At 41.5% G+C, this 20,801-nt stretch overlaps 2 protein-coding genes across 3 annotated transcripts; both read left to right on the top strand.

Annotated features, from left to right (window-relative positions):
- Nucleotides 1-5,873, top strand: ccdc124 (coiled-coil domain containing 124). Its single transcript, XM_084066719.1, has 5 exons — nt 1-71; nt 1,117-1,297; nt 1,829-2,024; nt 2,427-2,532; nt 3,302-5,873. The coding sequence occupies exons 2-5, from the start codon at nt 1,139-1,141 to the stop codon at nt 3,504-3,506; spliced, it is 666 nt and encodes a 221-aa protein (XP_083922845.1). The 5' UTR covers nt 1-71; nt 1,117-1,138; the 3' UTR covers nt 3,507-5,873.
- A 2,513-nt stretch (nt 5,874-8,386) lies between these two features.
- Nucleotides 8,387-19,416, top strand: kcnn1b (potassium intermediate/small conductance calcium-activated channel, subfamily N, member 1b). Of its 2 annotated transcripts, XM_084066938.1 has the most exons (10): nt 8,387-8,508; nt 10,118-10,228; nt 11,928-12,389; nt 12,792-12,887; nt 13,262-13,695; nt 14,363-14,510; nt 15,377-15,487; nt 16,127-16,254; nt 16,655-16,724; nt 18,118-19,416. In XM_084066938.1, the coding sequence occupies exons 2-10, from the start codon at nt 10,133-10,135 to the stop codon at nt 18,448-18,450; spliced, it is 1,878 nt and encodes a 625-aa protein (XP_083923064.1). In that variant the 5' UTR covers nt 8,387-8,508; nt 10,118-10,132; the 3' UTR covers nt 18,451-19,416. The 2 variants fall into 2 exon arrangements, with proteins under 2 accessions (XP_083923064.1, XP_083923065.1); XM_084066939.1 differs by lacking the exons at nt 8,387-8,508; nt 10,118-10,228 and adding an exon at nt 11,206-11,221.
- The last annotated feature ends 1,385 nt before the right edge of the window (nt 19,417-20,801 follow it).

Here is a 20,801-nt window from a genome sequence, read left to right as displayed (position 1 = left end):
CAGAGTGCGCCTCACTTTTAAAGAGGGGGTGGCCAGATGCCTCTTCGAAACAACAATATTTTGTCATTTAGGTATGACTATTGTTTCCTTTCTCATTGACTTATACATTTAGACTTTCTCATATATATGGATACCGAACAATTCTCCCATAATTCAGTCACAGCGAAGTTGAAAATATCAGACGGCGAGTTGGTTTGAGAATTAAAAAAACTAAGACAACGTTGTTTATGTAGCTAACAGGCTAATGCCTACTAGCATGTTAGCTGGTTTGCTAGTGCATTGTAAAGAGAGAATGAATGAGTGGAACATAATGAACCTGTTCAATGCTACTGTTACAAAACTACTTATTTAATGAGAGAAGTATTTAGTTAAACTACTTATTCAATGAGAGTAGTAATTCGTTTCAAAACTTCTTATATAATGAGAGTAGTATTTAGTTTCAAAACTACTTATTTACTGAGAGTATTATTTAGTTACAAAACTACTTATTCAATGAGAGTTGTAATTAGTTACAACACTACTTATATAATGAGAGTAGCATTTAGTTACAAAACTACTTACATAATGAGTGTAGTATTTAGTTTCAAAACTACTTATTTACTGAGAGTATTATTTAGTTAAAAACTGCTTACTTAATGAGAGTAGTAATTAGTTGCAATACTACTTATTTAATGAGAATAAAATTTGCACACTGGATCATGCTCCAAATTTTCAAATGTATTGCTTGTTTATTCACCGTTAGGCCTGTAAAACATATTACATAATCGCCTGATCTCAATTATTTGAAATCATGATCACAATTATACAATTATACAAGTATAGTCTGTAGTTATTAAATATGTCAGTCAATTCTTTGTATATTTATTTCATTTGACATATCTTCGCTGTTCATTTTAAGCCTAAAAGCCAAACAGAATTGTAAAATGTATTTGTTGTTGATTTAAATGCAAATATCTGAAAAGACGCTAGTGACTCTGGTCAACCATAGAATCAGAATCATCTTTATTGTCAGATCGCAGGTTTACAGGTATAAAACCGTGGGCGAAATTTGTTTTTGTGCAAGTAAAATGTCATGATTGTTGGTGACACCAGCCCTATATTTGTTGTTCATCTCAGCTGAGACGTGGCCAGAGGAGGAATGCCCAAGAAGTTCCAGGGTGAGAACTCCAAGGCGGTCACAGCCAAAGCCCGCAAGGCGGAGGCCAAGGCTGTGGCCGACGCCAAGAAGAAGAAGGAGCTAGAAGACGCTCTGTGGGAGGAGAACGACAAGCATGTCCTGAAGAAGGAGCAGAGGAAGGTATGATGAACCAGTGGTTCTTCTCAAAACATTTTCACATCAAGGACCCCCAAATTGATTTATATTAATTTGACTGCGGACCGCCCGTCTGAAAATGTTTTGTGCCAGGGACCACCTGGAAGAGATGATTTGTGTAAGAAAAAAATTCCAAACACTTTAAAGATGTTTAAAAAATGTACAAAAATAGCAGATGTACAAGCTTGCAGCGTGGCACAAAGTGACGTGCTGTGAGCTTGTATATCTGCTATTTTTGATTAGCCAAAGTATAAAATATGGATAAAGTCTTTAAAATGATTGTGATGCTGTATTAACAAATTTAGCTGGGGGTGTTAATTGGCAGAAGGACTAAATTGGGAGAAGGCTTAAAAATAAATAATGGGCTACTCAAAATCTAAGAGGGTTTTGTTTTTTTCCTGAGCCAACCAATCGCTGTTACATAAACTCCACTCTGGGTTGTTGTGGAAACAACTGTTTTTTAAGCCCATCCAGAGGACAATGTAAAGATAAAAAACATACTTTGCCCTTTTCTAGGATGACAAAGAGAAGAAGAGGTTAGAAGCTTTGGAGAGGAAGAAGGAGAACCAGAGACTCCTGGACGAGGAGAGTGCGGCGCTCAGGGCCAGACCCATCAAGGAGATTGCTCTTGGTAAAGTGACCCGGGCACAGATCGAGGAGACGCTACGTGACGAGCAGCAGCAGGACACGACGACAGAGGCCAAACCGAAAGGTACAGCTTCTGCTAAACCAGTGATTGTCAAGCTTTTTTAATTTCAAGGACCCCCAATTTGATATCGTTGCTGTCGGGGCAGAAACTTCCTATCTCCATATTTTAACTTTTTGTGTATTTCTTTTGGGACAATGTGGTTTCCACCTGACAGAGACGATATACATTAGGCCACAGACCCCCATTTTTATCTTTGGGACCCTAATCTCTACACTGTAAAGTCCTGTTAATTTAAGTATGAGAGTGCACAGAGATTCTATTAGAGAGTCTCAAGCCCAGCTACATGGTATATTTAAACACATACCATGCATACGCAGACACATGCCATTTTGCATATCAAGACTGCACATATTCTCACACATATAGAGATATTTATACGTGGCGCTATTTTTTTTCCCTCCACAGAGCCAAGCCACCTGGACACTCCTCTGGAAGAGAACGTCAACCGGATTGTCCCTGACGAGGGCACAATCGAGGCCAGAACGATAGAGGACGCCATCTCTGTCCTCAGGTAATTGTCAATGTCCACTGTGTGCACAGAAGCATCCTCTAAGGTTTGAGGCGGCATCTTTTAGGGGCTGTTCACACTGTGAACGTTTTCACAGTGTTTTCTGCACAAAATGCCATAATTTTCTATGAAAGGATGCTGATCCCACACCCATCGCCGGCTGTAGGCAGTTTGTGAGGCAGCTTGCTCATTTTCCCGCTCAGTTTGTAAGAAGATTTTAGTTGATTTGTTTTTTTATCTTTCAAAAAGTTTTGTGTTCATTTTTTATTTGTTTGTTTATAAGTCAAATGTTCTCAAATAGAAACTTATAAAATCAAAGTTTTGCAAATCGATTAGAAAATGTTGCATGTTTTGACAAAATATCAGCCAAAACGTTGGTAATAGGTGGGCTAAAAGTCTCTAAAATCAGGCATATGTCGGGCCCTGAAACAAACACAAGACAGTGACGTTTTGAAATATTGCAATTGCAGACATGTAGCGCTGCAGAATGAGCATACCAGTTTTAGAAATAACATGTTTTTTGGGTGATGTCATTTGGTGGCGTATTTACGTTCTCCACCAGTACATATTGTAGGTTAATATGTACTTGCAATAGATATTGTTGCAACTGTAAACTGAATTTGCTTGGAAAACATAGAAACATAACGGCCAGGTAACATTTGTTCAGAAAAGAACCAATAATAGTATTGAATTAAAGTACCAGACCAATAATCAGTATTGATAAGAGTAGTAGTATAGTAACCGTCCTAATGATAACCATACCTCCCCCCAGCACGGGTCCTGAAGACCTTGACCGGCACCCGGAGCGCAGGATGAAAGCAGCCTACAATGCTTGGGAGGAGCTCAACATGCCCCGCATCAAGATGGAGAACCCCGGCATGCGGCTGTCGCAGCTCAAGCAGATGCTTAAGAAAGAATGGATGAAATCCCCAGAGAACCCCCTCAACCAGCGTTTTGCCACCTACAACACCAAGTGAACAGCACCCCTCACACACCCCCACCCCTCCCGAGCTCCATTTCAAATAACAAAACGGTCTACCTGTATGCACATTGGGGCCTTATCATGGAAATCGCTACGTTAATAACAACTCACCCTAATATGAAATTGTTGCTCATGAAAGCCCTCACACGCCGCCCCACTCAGAGAGGGAACAATCTCAGATGCCTAGTAGGGCTCAGTTTTGAACTTGAACTTTGTGTTTGATTCAAGGTTTTAGTGAGGACCCCCCCGCCCCCCCCACACAGCCGGTCTCAGGTCCCTGTTGACTTTGATGATGTGTGTTTGCAAGCCCCTGCGATGAGGAATCCGAGTTTCATTTATACATGATTTATTTTGGGCCCTTCAGGGGAGGTGTGGAGCCAGATGTTTTGAGATTAAAGTAATTTATTGAAGTTCACAACCCCACTATTGGCATCACGTTCTTTTTCTTTTCTGTTTTATTTTTTACATACAAGTATATATTTTTAAATATTTGAATAGGAGACTTTAAGGTATTTGCTATTTACATTTTAGATAATAGGCTCTGTGCATAAGTGTAGTACCAGGTTTCCAGAAGTTGGCATACCCGTTTCTTGTCAGTTCAGTTTCTCTTAGCTTTCATTTGATTGGCTCGGCACCAAATTTGAACCGGAAACACATGAAGCAGTTATGCACAGAGCCTGTTGGCAGAGTCTCTGACCCAGAGCTACTTACAACAAGTACAATTATAAAACACACAGAATCTCACAATCGGGATATGAGCGGATTCCATATATATTAACATGGAAGCGGGCTGGATTTGGAGATTTGAGAGAGATTAGAATACAATTTGTGAACTTATGAAGACTTAATCTTTGCATGTATGAGTGTACAACATCATTCACAGTGAGAACATGTCAACAAACATGCAGGTATGAACTAGAGAGAAAAGTGTCCAAGAAAGAAACCAGCAACAGAGAAGCCACCAGATTGAAACAATGAGCGAACACAACATTAACTGCTAAATTAAAGTGAACTCAAAATGCCATTTTGTTATTATTGTTGTTATTGTAGTTGATTATACAAACCTTGTTAAATTAACAATGGGTATAAATACTTAAAATAGGATCCCCCCCCCCAAATTGAACAGATTTCATGATGCGTTGTGAGCTTGCCGCTATTTTCTGCGAAAGCTTTCCCCACAATACGGATGCTGGGATTTAAGTGATATTTTTTGGTTAAAACAAAAACATATATATTTTTTGTTTTGTTTAAAGGCTAAAGCTCTATATTTTGATAGTAATCATTGCTGTATAGAGTGTTTGTTCAGTAAGCAGGGTCCTGTCTCCAGCTCTTTAGTAAACATTAAATAAATGTTCACATGGGGACACTCATTTTATCCAATCAGGAGGCGAGAGAATCTATTTCTTCAAGCTTTAATTTTATAGTGTTCCAGGTCCAATTTTGCCTGCTCATGTATTTGTTTCATCACTTCCAATTTCACTTGTTTATCATGTATCCCTTATGAGTTCTCTCTGCTGATTGGATGACATTGGTTTCCTGACCTGAAACTGTAGTCTGCTTACTAAAAAGCTGGATAGACCCCTGTTATACCGAACACTCTTATCAGGATATAGAGCTTTTTATCACTTTAACAAAAACATATAAACAACAGCATCTTTAATATCACTCAGGGTGGGAAATCTTCACATCAAATGTAAATGTAAATTGTCCTCCTATGTGCATATTTGGCCAACCACCATTTTGAATTCATAGCGTAACATCAAGGTCTAGATTAGGGGTCTTCAACAGGGGGTCCGGGACCCCTCGGGGTCCTTGGCCTGAAAAACCTTGAAGACCCCTGGTCTAGGTAGTTGGTGGAGTAGTGAATGTTGCTGTCAGATTTGCAGATTTACCAGCAGCCTCTCTAATTGCTGGACAAAATAATTATAGTTTCCCATTCTGGTGCACACATTGTGATGTGATTCGTCACATTCTAGAATCATATTACATTTAACATCTTTACGTCATGAGCTTATTATATAGATTGGCTATTTTCAAAACAATTGCCAATTTGTTTTAATTTGTTATTTTTTTGTGATGTTTTATTTACGATTTTTGCAATTATTTTTTAAATAGTGCTGAAGTGGTTAAGGTTGATGATGGCCTTTTATGAGTTGGGTTGCAGCCTTGCAATTTTTACCATTAATAATTATTATTATCCAATTCTGACTTGAAGGACAGTAGGCGCCACTGATCCATAACTCTGCTATTTGGGATGGATTGAATTGCATAGGTACTAGGTAGATATTAAACCATATCAACTGACAGAAGAACCAATGAAATGGCAGAAACAATAATAAACCATCTGTGAAATTCACTGCTGATGAGCAAAATGACTCCATTTGTGTTTGTTAAACGCCTACCCTTCCCTTCCTCTGGTGATCCCACCAGACAGCTCAATAGCAGGGATGCAACAGTTAATAGAACTATTCAATTTAATCATTTATAAAAAGTGATCGATTTAAAGAGGGTCGGTGGCCTCATAACTCTGCCCCAGAGGCAAAAACAATGAGAAAAAATGATACAAAATTCTCATTTCTTTTACCGAATTGGTTCCCAGATTGGGGTTAGGCATAGTGTTTGTGAGGTTAGGGTTAGGCATATAACCACATCCACCTGGGCGAAACGCCAAAGAAAGAGAGTCCAGTAATTAGTGACGATAAAAAAAATGTGAATGCTCCAGTAAAATAAAAGTACCTCAAAATTTTACTTAAGTACATTACTTAACTAAATGTACTTAGTTACTTTCCACCACTGGTTGGGTCACAAAGGTTTTCTCCAGCACAGCAACATTCTCTCTCTCTCTCACACACACACACACACACACACACACACACACACACACACACACACACACACACACACACACTCACTCTGACAGACACCTGCTGAGCCAGCAGCCTGGGGGATTTGTAAGTCTGTCTGCTGCCAGCAGGACAGAGGAGGACCTGGGATGTACTTTAGCCCAGTGGCTCCCAAACCTTTTAGCTCGAGACACAAAAAGAGACATTTGAGGTCTCCCTGGGACCTAAAAGATCCCTGGGCCGATCTACAAGATTTTAAGATTTTCACTAATTCTTAAAAATATTTTTTCATCTATAATGAATGGAACTTCTTTGATTTTCCTTGTTTTTTATTAATGAAATTAATTAGAAAAATGTTTGAATTTGTTTTTAATTCATGTAAATTAGATGTTCTGAAGGGAATTCTTTAGAAAATATATTTTAAATAATAAAAAAAACAAATGCAGGAAATGAAAAATAAAAGGATGTTTACTCGACCCACCAAGATGTGTCCGCGACAAAAGAATGGGTCCTGATCCAGTGTTTCATAGTTGTTTTCAGTGGTTGCATAGACGTTTATCATGGTCCTTTCATGTAAACATGCTCACCTAACCAATCAGGAAACATGAACAAAATGCATTGCGTGTCTGAATTCAACACTGATGCTGATGTTTGTCTATCAGTCGTTGCCTGTACAATATGTAATACCTATTTACCTATGGTTCGTATGCTATGCATGATTGTGGGCGTGCACATGCACGACGAACGTGCACATTGATTTAAGGGTCCCGGTTTGAGGGGCTGAATATATGGTCACCCACCCTATGTGTAAGTGATGTGTTTTTGTTCCTGGTCAAATCTTTCCAGAGGAAGTCCCGTTGTGTGACTGCCACTGATTGAAGTCATATTAAGGCTTTACACTGGATTCATTTCAGGGCCTCAGAGGTTTAAAAATATAAATTAAAAGGTCACTTTTGTCCAGCAGGTGTGTTGTGTCGGAGCAGATAAGAGGGTCTGAGGAGGCCTTTGAACTACAGAGCATCAATGACAAGTTCCTCCAACCTCTTCATCTACAGCTCTGCGTTGAGAGAGAGACCTACGCCCCCCCCCCCCCCCCCCCCCCCCACACACACACACACACTCACCAACCCACCTATCACCATCCTCATCTTCTATTTACAGAGCTCTCTCTTTCAGACCATGTGTCTGATCTTCCTCCTCAGTAATCAGGTCTGCTGTCACAACCTGTTTCTTTTCTCTTTTTTCACCCCCAGTGGTGGAAGAAGTACTCTGGGTCTGTATTCAAAATTTGACTGGAGTAAAACAAGAACTTGTAGATCGGCTATTTTCAAATAGATAAAGTGTAAAATTAGGGATTAATTGGTTATTGTATGTTTTGTATTAATGATATAAATCTACATAGTAACTATAGTAACCAAAGCGGTCAAATGATTGTAACGGAGTAAAAAGTAACACTATTTGCCGGTTAAATGTAGCGGAGTAGAAGTTTAAAGCATTAAAAAAAATGGACACACTCAAGTAAAGTGAAAGTACCTCAAAATTGTATCTACTTGTAAGCGCAGTACTTGAGTAAATGTACTTAGTTACTTTCCATTTTATTTCTCCTCTTGCATCTGCACCCTGATGCTTTGACCCCTCCCGCCCCTCCATGTCCTATTTGCATGTCGTCTCTGTCGGATGGAAACCTCATTATGTCCAAAACTGTTACTTTTCAGGATTCAAATTCAAAAATATAAAAAGTAGCAGATCTACAAGCTCAAAACGTGTCGCTTCACACCTATTTTGTGATGATGTAGTATGATCAAGTAGGGAGTTAATTTACACAAAAAGTGAAATTATGGAGATACAAGGTTTCTGCCTGACAGCAACGATGTCTGCCTTTAAAGGCTGCCGCCCGGTCGGCTGGCAGCTGCCTCTTTTCTTTCTTCGTCAGTCTTTGAATTCTAATCAGCTCAGCTCCTCCTCTAAATGCAGGGGCGGAAGGCGGGGGGGGGGGGTCCGGAGGGGGCCCCCCTCCAGTCCAGCACCAAGTCATCATGTCCAGCAGCACCACAGTCTCCTTTCAACACTTTAATCCTCTCCTCTGGCTGACACCACTTCCTGTTTTATAGTAGCTGACCACTTCTTCAAGTTTGGTAAAAAGAAAGAAAAAAGGTAAGAATATTGTAGCTACATTAATACATTTTTGTGTTCTTGTTTTGCAATTGTTTGTTTGAAAATTAGTTAGTTAAAAAATAAGAAAAGGTCCGAAAAATTATGCTACGGTTCAAGAACAACATTTAGTGACATCACTCAGCAGACGAACAGCAGCACAGTATCTGTAATGAACAATTACCGGTATGTTCATAATTGAGTAATCAAATTATGGTCAAATGTGGTAATTGGGTAAAAATAATTATGGCAAATACTCATCACAAGTCTGTGATGAGATACCCCCAAAATACCTCTTGAAATGGTCAAATATGTTTACTCAATAGTCAAAAAAACAAAGATGAGCATTCACATTTTTGTGTCAGTACATTCTTACATGATAAATGATGCAAATGTAGGCTAATCAAAAAATATTTTCTGCTGATCACTCCTAAATGCATGTATTAAGTGTTTCCCAAACAGGACCCATTTGTGGGTCGCAGATTCATTTTCGCAGGTTGCGAGTGAATATCCCTTTATTTTTTGTTTCCCAAATTTTGTGATTCATTATTTTAAAAGATTTTCTAAAGATTTCTATTACATTTCACACATTTTCACGAGTTGAAAACAAATTCAAACATTTTTCAAAAAGAATTTCATGAATAAAATAAAAAATAATCAACAAAATTCCCTAAATCAGAAAACAAATGTGTAGTGAAATAGCAGATCTGCAAGCTCGCAACGCGGTGTGAAGCGATGCGTTGTGAGCTTGTAGATCTGTTTTCACTTTCACTGGATCCCGGACAAACAGCTAATTTGTCTTTTGGGTCTTGAGCTAAAAAGTTTGGGAGCCATTGGCTTAGAGAGCACAGTAATACAGTATTGAGGGTGTTGTTGACAGTGACTATTCATAAGGAGACGTATTTAAGAAACACACTGATACACCTAAAAAAAACACCTCTTAAAAAAAACATTAGTGTTCATTATTACAGAAACAGTAATTACTACAGTTATTAATACAGTAACAGTATGTTTTACTATAGTAACAGTAATTACTGCAGTTATTTCTACAGTAAAAGAAATGGACAGCATATAGTGGCTGTGAAAATATTCTGGCATGCATTAGTATTCTAATCTATAACATCAGGGGCTGAGGGGGTCATCTGTTTATGACAGAAGCATGTTCATTCACCTGCAGCTGGACACAGAGACCAAGATAAACTAAATGCACTCCCTTTTCTCTAAACCTGTAACCAAATGAACCCGACGTTTATATGCTCAGAGATAAATTATCTGTGGATTTTATTGTGTTATGTGTCAACTGGTTTTAATTTCACAAAAAGACATCAATACATATAAGTGTGTATGTGCATGCTTCCACTGATATGTGATTGAAATTGAAAAAGTAAAATGTATATATTTTATTTGCAATCTTACCTCACTTTTCTGAAACAGAAAACTATGCAGGACAGTGTATAAAAACACTGTTTCACTGTGGACCAATCTTTATGGGTTGCGAGTAAATGCACAACGCAGCGCGAAGCGGCATGTTGTGCGCTTGTAGATCTGCTATTAAGTCTTGAGCTAAAAAGTTTGAGAACCACTGTATTAAAACACTGTGTGTTAATTGCAGCTCTACGGTGCCACCATGAGGCTGATCCTGGTCAAACCAACCAATGCCACGCGGCGTATCGACTCGGCGGGCGACGTCGGCCACGATGGGGACCACGACCGCTACAACCCAGTAGGTCCCTCTCCTCCCACAAAAACTCCTGAGGCCATGCGTTATCGATACCCCGGAACCTCCCTGGAACCCTCGACCCCCCAGCAAGGACTTAGTCTTTGTTGCGTTTCGTCTGCCGGGAGAAACAACAGAATTTCATCTAAGCCCTCATCGCTGAAAAGCTACAGCACAACCTCATCGCAGCTGAGCTCTCAAGACTTGCTTGTGCTTTATAGCCAGGTTAACAGCGGCCTAGGACGTTTGCCATCAGCAGAGGGCTATGGGAGCGTTTTGGGACATTCAAACCACCCCGGCAGATGTGATTGTCCCGCCCATGATTGCCTCCACAACTCTGAGCCCTCTAGTTTCCAGCCACGGTCGACCACACAGGCCACGTTCCCAGACCGCATCTCCAGTTTTCCTTGGAGTCGCGATCTTTCATCCGCTCTGCACTCACAGCCACAGCCACACTCTCAGAACTCCATAATCTCAGCAGGTCAGAATTTGCCGCAGCAAACAAACCAAGACGATCGTTACGCAGCTTCTTACCACCCGCGGGGAAGCTTAATGTCCCCGGACAGCAAAGGAGATGATGGCCCAACGCAGCTTTTTCAGCATTTTAAAGTCAGGGACTGTCACTGCAGCTCACCAAATTCTCCAGAGCTCATCAACATACCTGTCAATTCTGTCGTTTTTTCTGAGGCAAAGCAAGGCTTGTCTTGGTCAAAGCCTCAGGACCAAACCGATGCTGTAGAAGCACAGCATCGGTGCAATGCATGGTTTTGTGGGAAGCAACCCCTTTTAGTTCAGCATCCTCCACAGACAGACGCACCCTGGCAGCTTAGTGGGGATCAAACCTGCACGTGTCCGGGAGGTTCCTCTATTCTCGATCGTTCCTCGGTTGTCCTCAAGTGTCATCATCAGTGTCACTCTGAGTATACTTTGATGAGTCAGCCCACGCTTATCGCTGACAAAGATTTTAAGTCCTTCTATGACAGCCAAGGACAAGATCAGGTAAACTGTTTTTTGATTGGGTAACTTCCAAGTGTCGCATTTAACCACACATGAAGACCAAGACGCTCTCCTTTGGCTTAGAGGTGGATGTTTGATTTCCCACACGGAGACCATGAGGTTTCCCATGGTGACTGGTGGAAACATTAGGATTCCTCAAAAGTCACACCAGCAAGGAGAACACACAGGAAAACGATATTTGAATTGATTCTCCCTATATTTTTTATTTATAACCTGTTTAGATCAGGGGTCTTCAACAGGGGTTCCGGGACCCTTAGGTTGTCTTCAGAGATACTGCAGGGGGGCCGCCAAATCTTTGTGTGATAGGGACTTTATTTTTTTATTTTTACATTAATAGAGCATACCTATTCTGGGTTGGAACATTAGCCGAATATAGCAGATCTACAAGCTCATGACGCGTTGTCAGCTTGTAGATTGGCTATTATCCACGAAGAGGTTTGGTGTACAGGAAAAAAGAGCAGACCAAGTACTGAGCCAAAGGCCAAGTTTACAAAGTATTGAGGGTTTAAGTCGTTAAATGTCTGAAAACATACATTTAACCATAGCCTATTTTGTAGTGGGGGTCCCAGCCTCATCTCTCTCTCAGCTAAGGGTTCCTTGGCCTGAAAAACGTTGAAGACCCCTGGTTTAGATTACATTATGTGTTGACTCATCACTGACCTATGATGTTGTTGACCTGCTTTGACAGACGAAGGAGGCCCACCACAGTGGATCCAAAGCGTTCATCTCCAGGTGTACTCCACCGTCGTCAGGCACCGTCGACAACAGCGACCTTGTCAACAACAACGGGGACGCGGTGAGACCGCTGAGCAGCCATGACTACACTTTAAGAGCCAGCCTTTCAGAGCTCGATTCGGACCGCCCTTCTTCTCTGCAGATGCTCCACAGTGCCATCCTGGAGGATGTCATTTCCAGAGCCATCCGAGAGGACGGTTCCAGCAACAAGGCCAACAGTGACAACGCCTCCAGGGAGGGGGAAGCCAACGCACCGCAGAGGAAGAAGACCAAGGACATCAGTTACAGGCTGGGCCTGCGCAGAGCTCTGTACATGAAGCGCAAGCGGCTGAGCGACTACGCCTTGATCTGCGGAATGTTCGGCATCATCATCATGGTGATCGAGACAGAACTGTCAAGGGGGGTTTACACTAAGGTAATGCTGTTTAGATTTACAGTGGTTCTCAAACTTTTTTCCTGTCAAGGAGGACCCTGTGTATTTGACCGCGGACCACCCATCTGAAAAGGTTTAGTGACAGGGCCCCCCCCCCCCCCAGAAGAGAAGATTTGTGTTAAAGAATTATAAAAATTATTCAACATTTTCCAAACACTTTCGATATTGTTCAAAACATTTAAAAAATAGCAGATGTACAAGCAAGCTCACAGCGTGGCACGAAGTGATGCTCTGTGAGCTTGTATATCTGCTATTTTTTAATAGCCAAGGTATGAATGGACAGAATGGTTCAAATGATTGTGATGCTACATTGTGAGCGGTGTACACATTTGTCTTTAATCACACTCATGGTGTGTTACACTACAGTATGTCCATCATTTACAGGAATCGGTGTGTTCACTGGTCATGAAGTGTCTCATGTCTGGCTCTACGGCTGTCCTGCTGGGGCTCGTTGTCATGTACCATGCCAGGGAGATACAGGTACACTATGGTCCAAGTCTAAAGTCCAAAAACTGCTGGTCAGATCAGCGCCCCATTTCTTGTTCACAGTGACAGTTAGGCCACAGAAGTACCTCCGCACATTTCTTTCAGCCATGTTGTTTATACTTTTAGAAATATTTAACTTTCAATTTAATAATGAAAGTCAATGGGGTTCAGATTGGCTGAAGCTTTGCCCACATTTTGAGTCATACGGATGTATATATATAGGCCACAGACATGACTTGTTTCTCTGGGACTCCAATCTACATTGTAAAATTAATTTAACTCGGGGGGGTTACAGACTCGTACGGGTCCAGTTTGTTCCTAACTGTCAAAAAGTTCAAATATGGAGATAAGAGGTTTCTCTTCCACAGCTCTTCATGGTGGACAACGGGGCTGACGACTGGAGGATAGCCATGACCTACAAACGGATCCTGGCTGTGGCGCTGGAGCTCCTGGTCTGCGCCGTCCATCCCGTCCCGGGTTGGTACGAGTTCCCCTGGACCGCCCACCGGCTGACCCTCTCCGACACGCCGGTGGAGGCGGCCATGACGGACGACTCGGACGTGGACCTGGTCCTGTCCGTGCCCATGTTCCTGCGTCTGTACCTGATAGGCCGGGTGATGCTGCTCCACAGCAAGCTGTTCACGGACACCTCGTCCCGCAGCATCGGGGCACTCAACAAGATCAGCTTCGACACGCGCTTCGTCATGAAGACTGTGATGACCATCTGCCCCGGCACCGTGCTGCTGGTCTTCAGCGTGTCCTGTTGGGTCATAGCCGCGTGGACCGTGCGTGCGTGTGACAGGTACACAAGGTTACCTGCCTACCTACCTACCCACCTCCCTCCCTCCCTTCCTTTCTTTCGTTCTTTCTTTCTTTCTTTCTTTCTTTCCCTCTTTCTTTCTTTCTTTCTTACTTACTTTCTTATTCAGAATTGGGTCACGCCGCTTATCACGTAGGTAACTAGCCTGACACTCAGCCTGAATTTTTTTTAAAATTTTATTTCGTTTCAGTCCATCGATTCAGGGGCTGGAGCCAGGCTAGGAGGTAATAGTTCTAGTACAGATTAGAGAATCCCTGCCAGGCTGCCACATTAGCTACGTATAACTGGGGATCCTGAGGTGTTCCAAGGCCAGCACAAATTTTCGCATACAATGCTGAAAGTAAAGTGGCAATCAAAGACAACAGACAGCGGCTAAATAAAACAATAAAACACAACAATGAGGGAATTGTTGGATAAAGTATTAAGTTTGGGTAATTCATTTGAATGCAGTGGTGGCAGTGGCGTAGCCAGAACGCTGGAATAGGCTGGGCCTGGGCAGGAACGGGTGGGCACGCGTGCATGTGTGCGTGCATGCGTCCCGGCCCGTGTGCGCGCACGAACAAAATCGATTGGGTGGACCAGCATTCAGGCCCACCCGTGGCTACGCCCCTGAGTGGTGGTGATAGTGTTATGCATCATGTGTCATCAGGTACCATGACTCCCAGGATGTGCCCAGTACCAATACGTTTCTGGGTGCCATGTGGCTCATATCCATCACCTTCCTGTCCATCGGGTACGGAGACATGGTCCCTTACACCTACTGCGGAAAAGGTGTTTGCCTCCTGACTGGAATCATGGTGAGACTTCAAACCATGTACTGAATGATACAGTATTGTCTACTGAGCACTTTGCAGGCATTCACGAACATCATGGCATCACAAGAATATTTGTTATATTTTGTTTATGCTGTGGCTTCTACCCCTTGCTATAGGAGTAGGTCGTGCCATGTGACCCATAGCTCAATAGTCTATCTCATGTTTCCTTAGTGCGAGGCAGCTTGAAGTACCCCCCCCTGAACATGATCCTAGTATGTTGTCTTGATGGGTTAGGGTTATGGCGTTGAATAGAGCTTGTACATCTGCTATTCTTTTGGAAACATTTGAATAATTTAGAATAAAAAATAAAAAATCTTCTCTTCTGGGGGCCACTGGCACAAAACATTTTCAGATGAGTGTACGCGGCCAAATCCATATCAATTTGGGGGTTCTTTACCCATTAAGACCTGGAACGCTGTCTCACTTTAGATTTCTTTGGCTATTCAAAAATAGCAGATATACAAGCGTGTATGAGCTTGTAGATCTGCTTTTTTTTCTTCTTTTTTTTTTCTCCCAAAAAAATCAAAAAAGGATTTAGACATTAAGAATCGCCCCAGGTCTTAATGGGTTAATTGGCGTGAAAATGTTTGAGAACCACAGACCTAAAGGTAGCACGACGGCCAGTCATCCACCATCATTACTCTCAGAGTCAGGCCTGTAAAAGGTCCATTTGGAACACTGGTGGTCCCTGAACCCCACTTTGAGAAACAGTGCCTTATGTCTCATCATGTACTAGTGTGTATATTGTCCTTATGTTTCTACACAATGCCACTAAGACAACCCTTCTTTGTCCATGTCTTGTACATGATCATTCTAATTGTGATTCAGACTGTGATTACATTTTTCAGGGGGCTGGCTGCACAGCCTTAGTGGTCGCCGTGGTGGCCAGGAAGTCAGAGCTCACCAGAGCTGAGAAGCACGTCCACAACTTCATGATGGATACTCAGCTGTATAAAAAGGTCACTCATCAATCATTATGGTACACCAGGGGTTCTCAAAGTGGGAAGGGTCCTTGGAGGGGTTCTAATATAGCATCACAACCACTTTAGCCACTTTAACCTTTATACTTAGGCTATTCAAAAATAGACAATCTACAAGCTTACAACGCATGGCATCACAATGTGTTATGAACTTCAAAAAAGGGGGAAATATTTAAGACCATTTCGAAAATTTCTTTTTTTTAACGCAAATCTTCTTTTCTGGGGGTCCCTGGCACACACTCTTTTCAGATGGAGGGGGGGTCCTTGTCCAAGTACATATCAATTTGGGGGTCCTTGACATAAACACAGTACACATAAGTACGAGACCTTTTCGTTGTTCCCCCTGTTGAACATATTTGTGAGTAATCCAATGATTGATGTGACCATAGGGATACCTGTGGCCTACACAGGTATCCGTATTTGTTAATTAATTATAACAGAACTTAAAAAGGATTAAAGCTACAGTTTTATAATCAGCTGACTGTAATCAATTACTCATGAATTAAAGTTCTCACTCCTTTCACACTGTTTCACAAATCGCACATTAGGACTTGGTCACAGTTTTCATCCATGAAATTACTGCCTAAGTCTCCAGCGTGAATATTTCTGTCCTCTCAGGTGAAGAACACAGCAGCCAATGTGCTCAGAGAGACGTGGCTCATTTACAAAAACACCAGGCTGGTCAGTAAGGTGGACCACGGCACTGTCCGCAACCACCAGCGCAAGTTCCTGCAAGCCATCCACCAGTAAGTGCATGGAGTCATAAACATGATTTTGTCGCTGTCGGGCAGAAACCTTTTATCTCCATATTTTAACTTTTTGTGTTCATAAATTAACGCCCTACTTGATCAGACTACAGTCACACAAGGGCATCAAAAGTAGTAGATCCACGAGCTCGTTGCGCGTTTAGAACTTGTGGATCTTCTACTTTTGCTATTTTTTTTATTTAATCCTTAAAAGTTACAATTTTGGACATGAGGTTTCCACCCGACAGAGATGATTTAATAGAAGAGTATTTTGTCTTGAAAGATTTAGGTTCTGACTTCAAAGTCAGTGCAAAGCTCTCTGGTCCCAGAATAGCTGGGAACAGCTGCTTCACATCATTTCCATCCTATCTATGGTTGTAAATGTAACATTTTCTCCCAGACTAAGAAGAGTTAAAATGGAGCAGAGGAAACTAACTGACCAGGCCAACACAGTTGCTGACCTTGCAACGGTTTGTATATTATTATGTTTATTATAACGTCGCTGTCGGGCAGAAACCTTTTATCTCCATATTTGTATAGTTTTTTCGTAAATGAATGCCCTACTTCATCATACTACAGCGTCACACAAACGAGAGGGGATCGAAGTATATGGTTTAAGTGGTTAAAAGTACCACAGCATGCTGCAAACACAGATACCGCGCTTAACCTATTAAACCGTATATACTAGACAGGTGTAACGATACAGTAACTGCATCGAAAAATCGTTTTGAATTTTCAGCGATCTACTATATCGATATGCAAACAGCAAAATATCGTATCGTTTGACTTTGTATCGTATCGAATCGTTCTGCAATGCAAATAATCGATTTTATCGATACTAAGTACTTGTGTGTTGTATTTGGCAATTTTAAGAAGAAAAAAGAGAAAGACGGGTTTAATTACTTTTCCATTCCATACCACTACACTTGGTTTATCGATAAATGTGTGTAATCTCTTTGTTCATGTCAAGGCGCGGGTTTGTACATTATGTGTTCAAATACAATGTCCATATATTTGCCAGAGAATCACTGTGTTTACCTATTTGTATCTATTAAAAAACCTGCACTATCCACACAGATTTTTTTGCTAAATAGTTACTGTATCGATTTTAAATCATTGAATCGTATCGTGTCGCCATGAATGAACCAATATCGTCCATGTATCGTATCGTCAACCATGTATCGTGATGCGTATCATCGCTGTTAAAATGTATCTTTACACACACAGCCTTGGGGACCCCGGTCAACTATGTATATACTATATACATAGTTGACCGGGTCCCCAAGGCTCTCTAGAGCATAGCAGTGGTGGCCATTTTGTGGTTCCACAGATAGAAAGCCAATAAAAATTTCCCATAGAGATTTCCGAAAATATTTATATTAATTAATTCAAGCCTGGAACCAAGCCATCCAGGTGAATCATGACCATAACACATTTTATTCTGTGTCAAAGAATATTTGAATATTTAATTATATTATATACTATATTTAATAAATACCATTTATTTGCGGTTTTCAAATATTTTTTGACACAGAATCAATTATTTTATGGTCATGTTTCACCAGGAGCCTGGATGGCTTGGTTCCAGGCTTACAATAATGAATATAAAGATTTTCGGAAATCTCTATGGGAAACATTAATGGGCTTTCTATCTGTGGAACCACAAAATGCTCTATACTTGGTGTGCACCTTTTTTCCCCTGACACCAAATCTTTTTTTGCTGAAAATAGCCGATCAACAAGCTCACAACGTGTCGGATTGTGACGCTTTGTCAATGCGTTTGCCAAATGTTCACCCCAGAATAGGGATGCTAGGGTTCATGCGGTGAACAGATTTTTCTATTTTTCATTGGTATAACGTCAGACCCAGAACATGATGTATGAACTGGTGTCCGAGCTCCAGCGGCGAAGCGAGGAGCTGGACAGGAGGGTCGCAGCTCTGGAGAACAAGCTGGACTCCGTCCTGGCGGGCGTGCAGTCTCTGCCTGCCGTCCTGGCACAGGCCATCGCCGCACAGCAGCAGGACTTCCTGGATGACCTGGCCTGTCGGATCCATTTCCTGACGGCCTCGCTGGGTTCAGAGTTGTGTTCAGGCCCTGAGAGGCAGCAGCTGGGTTCAACCACGTCCGCACCGGAAGCTTCCTACGACGATACTAGGTCCAGCCCAGTTCGACTTAATTTCAAACCTTTATCATAGTTAACCTTTATGCGTAAAGTATATCCTTAAGGATGCTCAAATGTTTTGTTTCTTCTTTTTTTCTGGGACACAAAATATATGATTTATCGTCTCTGTCGGGTGGAAACCTCATATTATGTCCAATACTGTTACTTTTCAGGATTCAAATTAAAAAATAGCAAAAGTAGCAGAGCTACAAGAGTTTCGAGCTTGTGGATCTGCTACTTTTGATACTTTCGTGTGACGCTGTAGTATGAGGTATGAAGTAGGGTGTTCATTTATGAAAAAACACAAAAAGTTAGAATGTGGAGATTAGAGGTTTCTGCCCGACAGCAACGATATCCATCCATCTTCTACCACTTATCCGGAGTCGGGTCACAGAGGTGACAGTTCCAGCAGAGAATCCCAGACTTCACCCTACTTACACCCTTTTCCCGGGCCACATTAGCCAAATCTAAACTGGGGGATCCCGAGGCGTTCCGAGGCCAGCGTGGAGATGTAATCCCCCCCATCTGGACGTCGGTCTGCCACGTGGCCTCTTCCCAGATGGGTGTTCCTGGGAAACGTCCCTGGGGGGGTGCCCTTAGGGATGCCTGTACCACCTCCTCTTCTGGCTCCTTCCTTTTCACGTGAAGGAGCAGCAGCACTACGATAGCCCATGTAGACCTGTCACTGTGGCCCATTCTACAAATGCCTTCAAAATCCTAATAGTTTTCTGAAAAACGTATGTTGCTTTACATAGTTAAACTCTAAAATGACACAGATGCTTTCCCGGATTGAATGGGCTAATTTGGTTTTTAACTAGTTTTCTCCTAATAAAGTTGTTTTTATTTTGTTTCTGTTTAAGTACTTTCAGTATTTAGAAAAGTGCTATATAAATTGTATGTATGTATTATTATTATTATTATTAATTAAGCTTCTTATACTATGATGTCATGACTTAAAATGCTGGATACCTCATGTTCTCCTATTCTGTGAGCCTGTGTGTTAAAATATCTTGTATCATCATTACCTGTGGAGAAGACAGGTTTTACTGTTGATATACTTGCACATGGGCCTGGTATCCTGACCTGAAAATGCATTTTCTGTTTATTAAAGAGCTGGAGAGACATGGAGACTCCTGTTACTGAACAAACACTCTATAGAAATGATTACTATACCAGTTATTTTAACACTTACTTTTTAACAAAGGAATATCACTTACCCTACCTTTAATGTTTTGAATTAGAATTGTTTTGTCAATATGCTCTTTCACCACAGGGTGGAGGAAGACTGCCTGTAAACAGTTGTGGCTTTAGAGTAGAGACCACCATCCACACACACTACAACTTCTACTTTATTCTAGGGTTGCAACTGTCGATTATCTTCTTCGGGATTATCCATTTTAATTAATAGAAACGTATATATCATCAACGAATCGATGGGGAAAAATCCAACATTTGTTTTTGTATCAACAAAAAAATCAATTAGTCTGATTAACCACTTTATAAGCACTATTTTTTACTTTGTTGTAACGGTGTCACAAAGTTGATCTACAAGCTAACACATCGTGATTCAACGCTTTGTGAACTTGTAGATCTGCTATTTTAGCTATTTTTCAAAATAATTATCAAAATCTATTCTTTTCTATGGCACATACATGGTGGGCCTACATGTCTGCATCAATTTGGGGGTCCTTGACATGAAAATGTTTAAGAACCACAGCACTAAATGCACTATGTGACTGTGACCTCAAGGGACCTCAGCAGGTCACTCAATCATTACTAGCAAGCACACAGACTGTTATGATGCAGGTTTATGTGTTTACAAAACGTTTCGAAACGTACTTGTCAACTTTGTCTTGTACTCACTCTCACACACACACACACACACACACACACACACACACACACACACACACACACGCACACACACACGCGCGCGCACACACAGAGTCCCATTATCAGATCCCGCAGTGTTCTGACGTGAGTCAGAGAGTTGACGTTTACCCAGCCAGGCTGCCAAACAAAATCTCCCGCCAAACTGAGGTCACTCTGACTGCAGCAGTACAACATTAATCAGCAAAGTTATGCAAGAAGATTGTCACATATCTATTAAAACAGTTAATCAGTCTTAAATATAACCTGTGAAGGAAACGTGTTTTTGTAATCACATTTCATAACGTGAATGAGCGATCCAGAGTATAGACTCTCATGACGACAGTACAAACCGTTTGATTGTTTACCAAGATATCCCTGGCTGTAGTTCATTCATTGTGTAACAGTGCATTTAGTGACCCAGCGAATTCTGTGACTCTAAGGGGCGCTGTTTTGCTTACTGTGTACACGAATGTCGGTACACAGTAAGTTGATGTCGGCGTAATAAAACCCATC

Source organism: Gymnoscopelus microlampas (genome assembly GCF_963454915.1).
Source record: "Gymnoscopelus microlampas genome assembly, chromosome: 9".
NCBI classification, from domain to species: Eukaryota; Metazoa; Chordata; class Actinopteri; order Myctophiformes; family Myctophidae; genus Gymnoscopelus; species Gymnoscopelus microlampas.
This window is presented reverse-complemented; position numbering and strand designations above follow the sequence as displayed.

Coding starts and splice junctions, on each gene's coding strand:
- ccdc124 (XM_084066719.1), top strand. CDS start 1,139: ATGCCCAAGAAGTTCCAGGGTGAGAACTCCAAGGCGGTCACAGCCAAA. Junction 1,298..1,828: donor TGAAGAAGGAGCAGAGGAAG/GTATGATGAACC, acceptor GCCCTTTTCTAG/GATGACAAAGAGAAGAAGAG. Junction 2,025..2,426: donor GACAGAGGCCAAACCGAAAG/GTACAGCTTCTG, acceptor TTCCCTCCACAG/AGCCAAGCCACCTGGACACT.
- kcnn1b (XM_084066938.1), top strand. CDS start 10,133: ATGAGGCTGATCCTGGTCAAACCAACCAATGCCACGCGGCGTATCGAC. Junction 10,229..11,927: donor ACCACGACCGCTACAACCCA/GTAGGTCCCTCT, acceptor CTGCTTTGACAG/ACGAAGGAGGCCCACCACAG. Junction 12,888..13,261: donor ACCATGCCAGGGAGATACAG/GTACACTATGGT, acceptor TCTCTTCCACAG/CTCTTCATGGTGGACAACGG.